This window comes from Miscanthus floridulus, chromosome 19 (genome assembly GCF_019320115.1).
Source record: "Miscanthus floridulus cultivar M001 chromosome 19, ASM1932011v1, whole genome shotgun sequence".
Taxonomy (NCBI): domain Eukaryota; kingdom Viridiplantae; phylum Streptophyta; class Magnoliopsida; order Poales; family Poaceae; genus Miscanthus; species Miscanthus floridulus.
This window is the reverse complement of record NC_089598.1, coordinates 60800350-60816113: the sequence shown is the minus strand read 5'-3', so window position 1 is coordinate 60816113 and position 15764 is coordinate 60800350. Positions and strand designations below refer to the sequence as shown.

Sequence of the window (15764 nt, the reverse complement as noted above, 5' to 3'; positions counted from 1 at the left end):
GCGCTCTTATTAACTGAAGGGGGCGCTGGAGGTGGAGCTGCTGCCTTGTCACGTGACGTACTACTAGGTGTATAGGGCGTCGTAGGGGTTGAATGGGTCAAAGTAGTGCGACCTGCAAAAGAGTTAGAATGGGTCCTTGCTCGTCGTCCCTGCACTTCACGTTCAGCTTTGCAAGCAAATGCAAACAAAGTAGTAATATCATCGTAGTGCTTATAATCAAGAATATCCTGAATTTCACGGTTCAAACCACCACGAAATCGTGCCATCGCAGCATCATTAGTCTCAACTAAACCACAACGAATCATGCCGGTTTGCAACTCCTGATAATACTCTTCTACAGATTTGGTTCCTTGCTGAAAACGCTGCATTTTATTAAGCAAGTCTCGTGCATAATAGGAAGGAACAAATCGGTGTCGCATGATAGTTTTTAATTGCTCCCAAGTTGTGGGAATGTTATTAGGGTGTTTGCTGCGATGCTCACGCCACCAAATTGATGCGAAATCTGTAAACTCACTAGTAGCAGCCCTAACTTGATATTGTGCAGGAACATCATGACAATGAAATTTCTGATCTACCGCAAGTTCCCAATCAAGATACGCACCCGGATCATATTTGCCATTAAATGAAGGAATTGTGAACTTAATCTTAGTAAATGAGTCATTTCGATTACGTACCACGCGCTCACCACGGCGGTTGCGGTGGCGCCCTCCATGGCGGTCCTGGTCGTCGATCTCGGTATCACCACCATAATCAAAGTCCGCACGTTGATCAGCAAGTTGTTGTACCAACTCATCAAGGCGTGTAGTGAGCGTGGCAAGGCTGGTGGCGTGGGCAGCTTGTGCTTGCTGCATCTCCGCAAGCGTAGCATTTGTGGCCATTTGAGCGTCCTGAAATTGACCCACTTGCTCGTTGGCGATCCTAATCTCCTCTGCCAAGCCCTCCACATGCTCGTTCATCTTGCGATTAAAGTGGTGAATGATGCCTTTAGTGCATGGGGAGTGAGGCATGGTGTCCTGATCAGCTGGCTCCCCTGACATTGTTAGTGGAAAAGCAACGAACACGAAAACAAGTATTTGTCCTAAAGCTAATAGGAAGTGGTGCTGATCAAGGTACTCAAACTAAAGCTGTTATCAAACTCTTACCCGTTCTTACCAAGCTCGCAGGGGTGACTTGCAACCAGCGGTACAACCTTCCAAAGATTGAATGGAGCGATTGCCAGAGGACACAGAGCTTGATCGCTGTAGAAAATTTGTGGAGCTATGGGAAGGCTTCAATTTGTAGCAAGGAGTAGCACAAGCATTCAGCAAAGGCAAAGTTGAATAATCACTCAAAGCTGGTGTTGTGCTGGTCCTAGGCTAGACCGTACTAGAGACGTGAGCCCACGCACAAAGATAGACACAGAATTGCAAGAACAAAGAGTAAAAGACAGCGAGTACACACCCTTGGCATCTCTTGTTTTTTTTGTTGTTTTTTTTTGTGTGCGGCTCTTTTTGCACCTTTTGCCTTTTGTTTTTTTTTTTTGGTGCGGCTCTTTTTTTTGTTTTATGCACCTCTGGCCTTTTTCAGTTTGATGACACTGCCAACACGTTGCACAACTCAAAAAGGAAAACAAAAGGAAATCAGGAACTCTTTCCTTTCGTGTAGCCACAGACTGCCTGATCTCGCATGATCTCCTGTGATACGCCCAAAATGAATCGCAAGGCAAGTGAGTATCCGTTGGAAAGGGCACGAAATATGCTTTCCAAATTGTACCTAAACTTCCCAAACGGACTACGGATGCAACAGCTAATGCCTGTGTCCTTGCCGAGATAAATCAAGACCCGAAATAAATTACTTTCCTTTTGTAGGTGGGAAATTGGCGTGCACAAGGGGGTCTATGACGTGGGAAAGATTACAGGGGCATGGAGGACAAAGGAAAAGGAGGATCAAGTGCAAAGATGTGAACTAATACGTGACAGGAACTCAAAACTCTAATGGACTAGACGCCAAGACCAGCAACATGACACAGCGATGCAACCAAAAACTCAACAAAGCAATAAACTGAATGAAAGATGCAAAGGCTCAAAAGGTCTTGGACAGTGGTTCTAACCTGAAACGTTTTTTGTTGGCTTTTCTGGTGGATGATAGGACGATGAACAAAACTACAAATAAAGGGATAGATCTCACCGAGCAACCTGAAATTTGATACCACTTGATAGAGCTGGAGTACCCGATCTTTCGGTGAGTGGAGGATAACTACGATTTGGTGGGTGTCGACCCTCGCGATCCGACTACGACGAACAAGTCCGTGGCGCCTTAGCAATCGCTGAACCAACTCCCGATGGTTATTGACCTTGCTGGTGCGAGATCAACCTGATCACGAAGATCAATTCCTGCAGGCAATCGAAGAACAAGCAAGAATTTGAGGCGAGCAACCCTGAATATTACTCGAAGGTGGGGTTCTGAATTACACGAAGACGAAGCTTCGGAAGTAGCAATGGCTAACTTAAGCAAAACAAAACCCAAGCCAAAGAGGGGGCGCAGCCCTTGGCTAAATAGGGGGAGGAGGGAGGAAGGAGGACGCCCAGCCTGCCCACAAGGTAGGGAATAGGCGCCCAAACAGCCACACACCATCTCCTTGATTCCCTTTCCTGATTTAGATGGTGCAGCACCTTCCTGGTTATTTCTTGACAAAACTAAAAACACATAGGTGGCGCAGCACCTAGACATTATTCTGGGCAGGTTCATCATGAGCATTGATGGCGCATGCACTTAGGAAACTTCTGGTCCTTCATTCTTCAAAATCATCACGAAGTTTAATTCACGTGCACGAGCTCGAGTGATGGGTCCTGGTGGCGCCTGTGCTGGTTCAGTTGGAGTAGCCATTCCTGTGTCGGTGTTGATGTCCTCATCACGAGGCTCAAGTGAAAGCTCGCTGCATTTGGAGATAGTGCTAGTCTTGACGCAAGATAGGTGCACAGTTTGTGTCGAACGTACCATAGGCTCATAAATCATTTTGGACGCACCAGATGGAACTCCTAGGTGATGTGGGTCATGTGGAGTCTCACTTCTTTCTGTTTTAAGACAGTGTTAGTGTCGATGCAAGATAGGTGCACGGTTTGTGCTAGACATACCATAGGCTCAGAAATTGTTTTGGATGCACTCGATGGTACCACTAGGTGATGAGGCTCAAGTGGAAGCTCGTTTCGGTCTGTTTGGAGATAGTGCTAATGTTGTCGCAAGATAGGTGCACAGTTTGCGTCGAATGTATCAAAGGCTCGAAAATCATTTTGGACGCACCCGATGGAACTCCTATGTGACGTTGGTCATGTGGAATCTAGCTCCATTTGGAGATAGTGCTAATCTTGACGCAAGATAGCTGCACGGTTTGCGTCGAACGGGCCATAGGCTCAGAAATCGTTTGGACGCACCTAGTGGAACTCCTAGGTGACATGAGTCATGTGGAATCTCACTTCTTTTCATTTGGAGATAGTGTAAGTGTCGGTGCAAGATAGGTGCACATTTTGCACCAAACGTACCATCGGCTCAGAAAATCGCTTTGGACACACCCGATGGTACTCCTAGGTGATGAGGCTCAAGTGAAGGCTCGCACCATTTTGAGATAGTGCTAATCTTGACGCAAGATAGTTGCACGGTTTGTGTTCAACGTACCATAGGCTTGGAAATCATTTTGGACACACCCGATAGAACTCCAAGGTGACTTGGGTCATGTGGAATGTCGCTTCTTTCCGTTTGGAGACAGTATTAGTGTCGGTGCAAGATCGGTGCATGGTTTGCGCTAGACGTACCATAGGCTCAGAAATCATTTTGGACGCACCTGATCGTACCCTAGGTGACGAGGCTCAAGTGAAAGCTCGCTCTGTTTGGAGATAGTGCTAATCTTGATGAAAGATAGGTGCACAGTTTACGTTGAATGTACCATAGGCTCATAAATCATTTTGGATGCACCAGATGAAACTGCTAGGTGACGTGGGTCATGTGGAGTCTCACTTCTTTCCGTTTTAAGACAGTGTTAGTGTCGGTGCAAGATACATGCATGGTTTGCGCTAGACGTACCATAGGCTCAGAAATCATTTTGGACGCACTCGATGGTACCACTAGGTGATGAGGCTCAAGTGGAAGCTCATTTCGGTCTGTTTGGAGATAGTGCTAATGTTGTCGCAAGATAGGTGCACACTTTGTGTCAAACGTATCATAGGCTCAAAATCATTTTGGACGCACCCGATGGAACTCCTAGGTGACGTTGGTCATGTGGAATCTCGCTCCATTTGGAGATAGTGCTAATCTTGACGCAAGATAGCTGCACGGTTTGCGTCGAACGTGCCATAGGCTCAGAAATCATTTGGACGCACCCAATGGAACTACTAGGTGACATGGGTCCTATGTGATATGAACCCGCTAGGGTTTGTTTCCGATCTTTCGATGAGAGGTGTGGGATAACTCGATTGATGGGTGGAGACGACGTTCACGGCCCGACTACAGCCTTCCAAGCTGCGCCTTAGCAACCGATACACCACCTCCAATGGCTGCCGCGATCTTGTGGAGCGCGTCACCCGACCACTAGGGCACTCATCCTGCAAGCAATCGAAGAACTAGCAAGAACAAGTATAGCAGGTACTGAATTACTAGATGTAGATGAAAGTTTCAAACTCAATCTCAATTAAGGTGGGGTTCCGAAGACAAGAAGACGGGCGGCTGGTCCAGCACGCACGCTTACAAGCAAGTAGCGAGAGCTAAATTTGATCTAAACAAAACCCGACTATTCTTGGTGGCGGCTAAGGAGTATATGAAGTTGGAAGGACGACCAGGGGGGTGTTGGGGTCGTTCTCCAACCCTAGGACACATCCCTAATGGACCCAACTTGATACACAGCCCATTGGACCAAATTAAGGTGACGCAGCACCTTTGGACAGACAAGCTCTCAGTAGTAATTCAGTCATTGCGGCCGCCTCAAAATAGATATGGACTTGATTCCAGATCCATATGAAAATAGACTTCATAAGGATTCCACGAAGTACTTGAACGCCCCAATCCAAGTCCGTATGCGACCGTGGTGACCATCACAAGTTGGAGCTGTCTTAGAGTCCGAATTCAGCCTCCGCGAATCCTTGTCCCTTTTGGTCCTCTCCCTGGTTCCTAACCAAAACAAGAGTGCACGCGTCTCCATGGTCTAAATATGATGGATAGGAACTCAAGAGTGAACTTACTTGATGATTAATGTGACGAGCACGGGCGCGAGTAATAGGACCAGAAACTGGTACTCGTGTCGGCGTGGATGTATCGTTGGTGTTGATGTCCTCATCATCCTCCCGTTCTTGCATTTGAGGCATCCTCGACTCAAACTCGTCTTCTTCTCCCAAATATGGCTTCAAATCTGCAATGTTAAATGTGGGACTAACCCCAAATTCTACAGGCAGATCGAAGTTTATATGCATTATCATTAATTTTCTCTAACACTTTAAATGGTCCATCAGCCCTAGGCATCAATTTAGACTTTCTGAAATCAGGAAACCTATCCTTTCTCAAGTGCAACCAAACTAAATCTCCAGGTTCAAATATTAGTTCCTTTCTACCTTTATCACCAGCAATCTTATATTTAGCATTCATACGCTCTATGTTTTCTTTAGTTGTTTCATGCAGTTTTAACATCAATTCAGCATGCTTAGTAGCATCAAAATTTAGTTTTCAGAAGATGGCAAAGGCATCAAATCAATAGGAGCACGAGGCAAGAAACCATAGACAATCTGGAATGGGCACATCTTTGTAGTAGAATGCAGTGAACGATTATAAGCAAATTCAATATGAGGCAAACAATCTTCCCACATCTTAATGTTCTTCTTTAAAACAGCCCTTAACATAGTAGACAAAGTCCTATTGACAACTTCAGTTTGACCATCGGTTTGGGGATGACATGTAGTAAAAAACAAAAGCTTAGTCCCCAGTTTTCCCCATAAAGTCTTCCAAAAATGACTAAGAAATTTAGCATCACGATCAGAAACAATTGTGTTGGGCACACCATGCAAACGAACAATTTCTCGAAAGAACAAATCAGCAATATGAGTAGCATCATCCGTTTTATGACAGGGTATGAAATGTGCCATCTTAGAAAATCTATCAACAACCACAAACACACTATCACGTCCCTTCCTAGTCCTTGGCAAACCCAACACAAAATCCATAGAAATATCTTCCCAAGGGGCACTAGGAACAGGTAGAGGCAAATACAAACTGTGTGGATTTAACCGTGACTTAGCCTTTTGACATGTCGTGCAACGAGCAACAAACCTCTCCACATCTCTTCTCATCTTTGGCCAAAAGAAATGACCAGCAAGTATGTCCTCTGTTTTCTTAGCTCCAAAATGCCCCATCAAGCCACCTCCATGCGCTTCCTGCAGCAACAACAAACGAATAGAGCTAGCTGGAATGCATAGCTTGTTAGTTCTAAACACAAACCCATCACTAAAGATGAATTTGTTCCAACCTTTCCCATATTTACAATGCAGCAACACATCTTTAAAATCAGCATCATTAACGTATTGGTCCTTAATTGTTTCTAATCCAAAGATTTTGTAATCAAGTTGATTCAGCAAGGTATATCTCCTAGACAAAGCATCAACAATAATATTCTCTTTCCCTTTCTTGTGCTTAATAACATAAGGAAAAGATTCAATAAATTCAACCCACTTAGCATGTCTACGGTTCAATTTCCCTTGACTACAAATATGCTTCAAAGACTCATGATCAGAATGAATAACAAACTCTTTGGGCCACAAGTAATGCTGCCATGTTTCTAATGTGCGAACAAGAGCATACAATTCCTTATCATATGTAGAATAATTTAGAACAGGCCCGCTCAATTTTTCACTAAAATATGCAACAGGTTTGCCTTCTTGTAACAAAACACCACCCAGTCCAATTCCGCTAGCATCACATTCAAGCTCAAAAGTCTTATTAAAATCAGGAAGTTGGAGGAGAGGTGCATGTGTCAACTTATCTTTTAGCATATTGAAGGAGTTCTCTTGTACTTTGCCCCAACTAAAAGGCACTCCCTTCTTTGTAAGCTCATTCAAAGGTGCAGCAATGGTACTAAAGTCCTTCACAAATCGGCAATAGAAACTATCAAGTCCTAGGAAACTCTGCACTTGTGTGATAGTCTTTGGTACAGGCCATCCCTGTATAGCTTCTACCTTGGCTTGATCAACCTCAATTCCCTGTGGAGTCACAACATAGCCAAGAAAAGACACTCAATCGGTGCAAAAGGTGCACTTCTCAAGGTTACCAAATAAACGTGCATCTCATAAAGCATTAAAAACAGCACGTAAGTGATCAAGATGTTCATCCATAGATTTGTTGTAAATCAATATATCATCAAAGTAGACTACAACAAATTTTCCAATGAAAGCACGCAAAACCTCATTCATTAACCTCATGAAGGTACAAGGTGCATTAGTTAACCCAAAGGCATGACTAACCACTCATATAAACCAAATTTAGTTTTGAAAGCAGTTTTCCATTCATCTCCCAATTTCATACGAATCTGGTGGTACCCACTTCGCAAATCAACTTTGGAAAACAAATTAGCACCACTCAGTTCATCAAGCATATCATCTAATCGTGGAATAGGGTGTCGATATCGAATGGTGATATTATTAATAGCTCTACAATCAACACACATACGCCATGTTTCATCTTTCTTAGGCACTAAAATGATAGGAACAGCACAAGGACTAAGGGACTCATGCACATAACCTTTGTCGAGTAGTTCTTGCACTTGTCGTTGAATTTCCTTCGTTTCTTCCGGATTAGTCCTGTATGGCGCACGGTTTGGCAAAGATGCACCAGGAATAAGATCAATTTGGTGCTCAATCCCTCATATTGGTGGCAGCCCCGCTGGTATCTCACTTGGAAAAACATTTGAAAACTCCTGCAAAATGTTAGCAACAGCAGGGGGCAAAGAATGCAGCATATCATGAGCTGAAATCAAAGCACCCTTGCATACCAAAGCATAGGCAACAGAAGTGGAAGCAACCAATTCATTAATATCAGATTTAGTAGCAAGCAAGCAATGTCCTTTCAATCTTATCTCATCTTTGTTACTACTAACAGATTTGACATTTTTATCGATCTCAGATTTAGTTTTCTTAGCTTTAGCAACATTATCACGCACAATGGCTTCAGGAGACATAGGGAACAAAACAATTTTCTTATCATGGTGTATGAGAGAATACATATTTGATCTACCATGATGCATACAATCTGTATCAAATTGCCATGGTCTACCTAGCAGAATATGACAAGCTTCCATAGGCACAACATCACAATCAACAACATCATGATATGATCCAATAGCAAAATGAATTCGTACCAATCTCGTTACCTTAACCTTACCACTATTATTGAGCCATCGAATGTGATATGGATGTGGGTGCGGTTTGGTTGTAAGTGCAAGCTTCTCTACCATATCGCTACTAGCCAAGTTGTTGCAGCTACCTCCATTAATTATCAAATGGCACGAACGCTCTTTAATGACACACTTTGTTTGGAACAGTGTATGCTGCTGATTTTGCTCTGTCTTCTCCATTTGTGCGCTAAGCACACGCTGCACAATGAGGCTCTCATAATGATCTGCATCCTCTACTCCAATCTGCTCTTCTAGTTGTTCCTCACTTCCTACATGGTCAGCAGCAAGCAAAGCAAGTGTATCTTCATCAAAATCACTAGCAGAGGAATACTCACCATCATCTTTGACGACCATAACACGCTTGCTTAGACAGTCATGCATCACATGTCCATATCCCTTGCACCGGTGACACTGAACGTCTCTTGTTCTACCTGTAGATGCCATGGATGAAGCACTTGCAGCAGGCTTTTGGGTCATCTTCACCACTGAATTTGCGGAAGTAGCATGAGGTTTGTCGCTGGATGTTGGCATAGGAGCACGTGTGGTTGGAGTAGTAGTCATGCAGGGCTGCCATGAATTAGTTTTCCCTGCAGAAATATTATTCTTGGCACTGGCACGTCACCCCTGCACTTCCCTTTCAGCTTTACAAGTAAACTCAGGAAATTCATTATCTTAAATTCATGACATGCACTTCCCTGCACTTCCCTTTAATAGTAGCAAAATCAGTAAACTCACTAGTAGCAGCCCTAACACGTGTATTCTCAGGAAATTCATGACATGCAAACTTTTGATCAACAGCAATTTCCCAAGTAATGTATGCATCAGGATCATATTTACCATCAAAAGGAGGTATCTTAAATTTTATCTTACTAAAAGCATCATTATTATTGGGTACCTCACGTCGGCGGTGACCACCCATACCTCTACGATTATGGCATAGGCGACGCCGGTCATGAGTGTCATGAGCATCATGTTCAGTATCAGCAGTATAATCATCATCATAATTATCTTCGAATCGCTCTTCGTCCTTGTTGTCTTTATTATGCTGCTCTTTGTCTTTCATGTGGAAGTCATCAAAACGCTTTAGAAGAGCAGCAAGGCTTCTGTCCATACGAGCAACAGATGCCTCCAATCCTGTAAGCTTGGTGGTGGAGGCAAGTTGGGTGGCCTCTAGTTGCCCAATCTTGTCATTGGTCACCTATAAATCTTGATCAAGTCCTTCTGTATGCTACTGCACTTGCCTTGTAAAATGTTGAATGATGCCCTTGGTGCGAGGAGATTGTGGCCTCTTGTTAACATCCTCTGATCCTGACATGGTTTAAAAGACAAGGGCAACAAGAAAAACAGGTGAAGAAATAAAAGCCCTACAGCTATTAGGATGTAGCTACTGCAAGGCGCTCACTCTCAACCTGTTACAAAAGCTCTTACCAATTCTTACCTTGCTCAACAGGAGGGAACGGCAACCAACAAGTCTGCAACCGTGGAATGAAGTGTATCGGTGCCGCAACAACAACACCTGTCAAGCTGTAGTCGAAATATGTGGAGCTATAGGTGGGCTAAAGCAAGGAAGTACTAGCACCACGTTAGTCACAAAACAAGCTGAATAATCGTTCAACGGTGGTACTATGCTGGTCCTAGCCTAGACCGTGCTAGAGACGTGAGCCTGGGCACAAAGGAGGTCACAACACACCACCGGAAACAATGGAGAAGCACAACGAACAGCCCCCTTTTTTTCCTGTTTTTTTTTCTTTTTTTTTCTTTTTTTGTTTCTTTTTTTTTCTTTTTTTCTTTTTTCTGGGGATCCTCAAAACTAATTATATAAACAAAAAGACTTCACAGGAGTCACACACCACACAAACTTTTTCCGAAGGACAGGGGTATTCTGGTAAAAAAAGACGTATATGCAGGACGTGGAGTGTTTGAGTATAAGTAGGACTACTGCTGCACAAAGATGTACTCAAATTCGGACTCACAATAGCAGTCAGCTGTCAATTCAGACTAAAAACCGATTCCAACTCGAACTCAACACCACGTGGGATTCGGTCTCCAACTCAGATTCCTACTCGGTCTTGAACACAAGGATGTATTCGGATTCAGCCAACAGAAAGTTTATATGTTAGCACACAGCTGTGACTAGAATGTGACAAGAACTCAAAACTCTAAAGGACAAAAACTGAGACCAGCAACTCGACACAACCGATGTAGCTGACGACTCAACAAGCCCTAACTAAGTAGTGCTAGCAAAGGCTCAAAGGGTTTATAGGATCATGGGTAAAACTAATCTACTATATTTTTTTTGCTTTTCTGGACTATAGGAAAAATTAGAACAATGAAAGGATTGGAAGACTCTCACCGATAAACCTTGCTCTGATTACCAACTGATATGAACCCGCTAGGGTTTGTTTCCGATCTTTCGATGAGAGGTGTGGGATAACTCGATTGATGGGTGGAGACGACGTTCACGGCCCAACTACAGCCTTCCAAGCTGCGCCTTAGCAACCGATACACCACCTCCAATGGCTGCCGCGATCTTGTGGAGCGCGTCACCCGACCACTAGGGCACTCGTCCTGCAAGCAATCGAAGAACTAGCAAGAACAAGTATAGCAGGTACTGAATTACTAGATGTAGATGAAAGTTTCAAACTCAATCTCAATTAAGGTGGGGTTTCGAAGACAAGAAGACGGGCGGCTGGTCCAGCACGCGCGCTTACAAGCAAGTAGCGAGAGCTAAACTTGATCTAAACAAAACCTGACTATTCTTGGTGGTGGCTAAGGAGTATATGAAGGTGGAAGGACGACCAGGGGGGTGTTGGGGTCGTTCTCCAACCCTAGGATGCGTCCCTAATGGACCCAACTTGATACACGGCCCATTGGACCAAACTAAGGTGACGCAGCACCTTTTGATAGACAAGCTCTTAGTAGTAATTCAGTCATTGCAGCCGCCTCAAAATAGATATGGACTTGATTCCAGATCCATATGAAAATAGACTTCATAAGGATTCCATGAAGTACTTGAACGCCCCAATCTGAGTCCATATGCGACCATGGTGACCATCACAAGTTGGAGCTGTCCTGGAGTCCGAATTCAGCCTCCGCGAATCCTTGTCCCTTTCGGTCCTCTCCCTGGTTCCTAACCAAAACAAGAGTGCACACGTCTCCATGGTCTAAATATGATGGATAGGAACTCAAGAGTGAACTTACTTGATGATTAATGTGACGAGCACGGGCGTGTAGGACCAGAAACTGGTACTCGTGTTGGTGTGGATGTATCGTTGGTGTTGATGTCCTCATCACTGTGGAATCTCACTTCTTTCCATTTGGAGACAGTGTAAGTGTCGGTGCAAAATAGGTGCACATTTTGCCCCAAACATACAATCGGCACAAAAATCGCTTTGGGTGCACCCGATGGCACTCCTAGGTGACGAGGCTCAAGTGAAAGCTCACCCCATTAGGAGATAGTAGTAATCATGATGTAGGATAGTTGCATGATTTGTGTCGAACGTACCATAGGCTCAGAAATTATTTTAGACACACCCAATGGAACTCCTAGGTGACGTGGGTCATGTGGAGTCTCACTTCTTTCCATTTTAAGACAGTGTTAGTGTCGGTGCAAGATAGGTGCATGGTTTGCACTAGACGTACCATAGGCTCAAAAATCATTTTGGACGCACTCGATGGTACCACTTGGTGATGAGGCTCAACTGGAAGCTCGTTTCGGTCCGTTTGAAGATAGTGCTAATGTTGTCGCAAGATAGGTGCATAGTTTGCGTCGAACATATCATAGGCTCGAAAATCATTTTGGACACACCCGATGGAACTCCTAGGTGACGTTGGTCATGTGGAATCTCGCTCCATATGGACATAGTGCTAATCTTGAAGCAAGATAGCCGCACGGTTTGCGTCGAACATGCCATAGGCTCAGAAATTGTTTGGACGCATCCAATGGAACGCCTAGGTGACGTGGGTCATGTGGAATCTCACTTCTTTCCGTTTGGAGGCAGTGTAAGTGTCGGTGCAAGATAGGTGTACATTTTGCACCAAACGTACCATTGGCTCAGAAATCGCTTTGGACGCACCCGATGGTACTCCTAGGTGACGAGGCTCAAGTGAAGGCTCGCAACATTTGGAGATAGTGCTAATCTTGACGCAAGATATTTGCACGGTTTGTGTTGAACGTATCATAGGCTTGGAAATCATTTTGGACATACCCAATGGAACTCCTAGGTGACTTGGGTCATGTGGAATGTCACTTCTTTACATTTGGATATAGTATTAGTGTCGGTGCAAGATTGGTGTATGGTTTGCGCTAGACGTACCATAGGCTCAGAAATTATTTTGGACGCACCTGATCGTACCCTAGGTGACGAGGCTCAAGTGAAAGCTCGCTCTGTTTGGAGATAGTGCTAATCTTGATGCAAGATAGGTGCACGGTTTGCGTCGAACCTACCATAGGCTCATAAATCATTTTGGATGCACCAAATGGAACTGCTAGGTGACGTGGGTCATGTGGAGTCTCACTTCTTTCCGTTTTAAGACAGTGTTAGTGTCGGTGCAAGATACGTGCATGGTTTGCGCTAGACGTACCACAGGCTTAGAAATCATTTTGGACACACCCGATGGAACTCCTAGATGACTTGGGTCATGTGGAATGTAGCTTCTTTCCGTTTGGAGACAGTGTTAGTGTCGGTGCAAGATTGGTGCATGGTTTGCGCTAGATGTACCATAGGCTCAGAAATTATTTTGGATGCACCAGATCATACCCTAGGTGACGAGGCTCAAGTGAAAGCTCGCTCGTTGGAGATAGTGCTAATCTTGACGCAAGATAACTGTACGGTTTGTGTCGAACGTGCCATAGGCTCAGAAATTGTTTGGACGCACCAAATGGAACACCTAGGTGACATGGGTCATGTGGAATCTCACTTCTTTCCGTTGGAGGCAGTGTAAGTGTCGGTGCAAGATAGGTGCATATTTTGCGCCAAACGTACCATCGGCTCAGAAATTGCTTTGGACGCACTCGATGGTACTCCTAGGTGACGAGGCTCAAGTGAAAGCTTGCCCCATTTGGAGGTATTGCTAATGTTGACGCAAGATAGTTGTACGGTTTGTGTCAAACATACCATAGGCTCGGAAATCATTTTGGACACACTCGATGGAACTCCTAGGTGACTTGGGTCATGTGGAATGTCGCCTCTTTCCATTTGGAGACAGTGTTAGTGTCGGTGCAAGATAGGTGCATGGTTTGCACTACACATACTATAGGCTCATAAATCCTTTTGGACGCACCAGATCGTACCCTAGGTGATGAGGCTCAAGTGAAAGCTCGCTTTGTTTGGAGATAGTGCTAATCTTGATGCATGATAGGTGCACGGTTTGCGTCGAACGTACCATAGGCTCATAAATCATTTTGGACGCACCAGATGGAACTCCTAGGTGACGTGGGTTATGTGGAGTCTCACTTCTTTCTGTTTTGAGATGGTGTTAGTGTCAGAGGAAGATAGGTGCATGGTTTGTGTTAGACATACCATAGGCTCATAAATCGTTTTGGACGCACTCGATGGTACCACTAGGTGATGAGGCTCAAGTGGAAGCTTGTTTCGGTCTATTTGGAGATAGTGCTAATGTTGTCGCAAGATAGGTGCACAATTTGCGTTGAATGTATCATAGGCTCGAAAATCATTTTGGATGCAAGCGATGGAACTCCTAGGTGACGTTGGTCATGTGGAATCTTGCTCCATTTGGAGATAGTGCTAATCTTGATGCAAGATGGCTACACAGTTTGCGTCGAACGTGCCATAGGCTCATAAATCATTTGGACGCACCTAGTGGAACTCCTAGGTGACATGGGTCATGTGGAATCTCACTTCTTTCTGTTTGGAGACTGTGTAAGTGTCGGTGCAAGATAGGTGCACATTTTGCACCAAACGTACCATCGGCTCAGAAATCACTTTGGACGCACCCGATGGTACTCCTAGGTGACGAGACTCAAGTGAAGGCTCGCACCATTTGGAGATAGTGCTAATCTTGATGCAAGATAGTTGCATGGTTTGTGTCGAACATACCATAGGCTCAGAAATCATTTTGCACACACCCGGTGGAACTCCTAGGGTCATGTGGAATGTAGCTTCTTTCTATTTGGAGACAGTGTTAGTGTCGGTGCAAGATTGGTGCATGGTTTGTGCTAGACGTACCATAGGCTCAAAAATCATTTTGGACGCAGCAGATCGTACCCTAGGTGACGAGGCTCAAGTGAATGCTCGCTGCGTTTGGAGATAGTGCTAACCTTGACGCAAGATAGGTGCATGGTTTGCGTCGAACGTACCATAGGCTCATAAATCATTTTGACGCACCAGATGGAACTCCTAGGTGATGTGGGTCATGTGGAGTCTCACTTCTTTCTATTTTGAGACAGTGTTAGTGTCGGTGCAAGATAGGTGCATGGTTTGTGCTAGACGTACCATAGGCTCAGAAATCGTTTTGGATGCACTCGATGGTACCACTAGATGATGAGGCTCAAGTGGAAGCTCGTTCTATTTGGAGATAGTGCTAATCTTGATGAAAGATAGGTGCACGGTTTGCGTCGAACGTACCATAGGCTCATAAATCATTTTGGATGCACTAGATGGAACAGCTAGGTGACGTGGGTCATGTGGAGTCTCACTTCTTTCCGTTTTAAGATAGTGTTAGTGTCGGTGCAAGATACGTGCATGGTTTGCGCTAGATGTACCACAGGCTCAGAAATCGTTTTGGATGCACTCGATGGTACCACTAGGTGATGAGGCTCAAGTGGAAGCTCATTTCGGTCTATTTGGAGATAGTGCAAATGTTGTCGCAAGATAGGTGCACACTTTGTGTCAAACGTATCATAGGCTCGAAAATCGTTTTGGACGCACCCGATGGAACTCCTAGGTGACGTTGGTCATGTGGAATCTCGCTCCATTTTGAGATAGTGCTAATCTTGACGCAAGATAGCTGCACGGTTTGCGTCGAACATGCCATAGGCTCAGAAATCATTTGGACACACCCAATGGAATTGCTAGGTGACATGGGTCCTATGGAATCTCACTTCTTTCCATTTGGAGACAGTGTAAGTGATATGAACCCGCTAGGGTTTATGGACGATCTTTCGATGAGAGGCGTGAGATCACTCGATTTGGTGGATGGAGATGACGTTCACGGCCCGACTACAGCCTTCCAAGACCGCGCCTTAGCAACCGATACACCACCTCCAAAGGCCGTCACGATCTTGTGGAGCGCGACAACCAGCCACTAGGGCTCCCGTCCTGCAAGCAATCGAAGAACTAGCAAGAACAAGGAAACAAGCACTGAATTTGCAAGATGGAATTGAAAGCCTCAAACTGAATCT

At 44.7% G+C, this 15764-nt stretch overlaps 1 protein-coding gene across 1 annotated transcript; it reads right to left on the bottom strand.

The window, feature by feature from the left end:
* Positions 1-8281: 8281 nt before the first annotated feature.
* Positions 8282-8845, bottom strand: LOC136529736 (uncharacterized; the record flags this gene model as incomplete). The annotated part of the gene is made up of 1 exon (XM_066522801.1): positions 8282-8845. A coding segment is annotated over exon 1 (564 nt), but the record flags the coding sequence as incomplete, so codon positions are not given.
* Positions 8846-15764: the final 6919 nt, after the last annotated feature.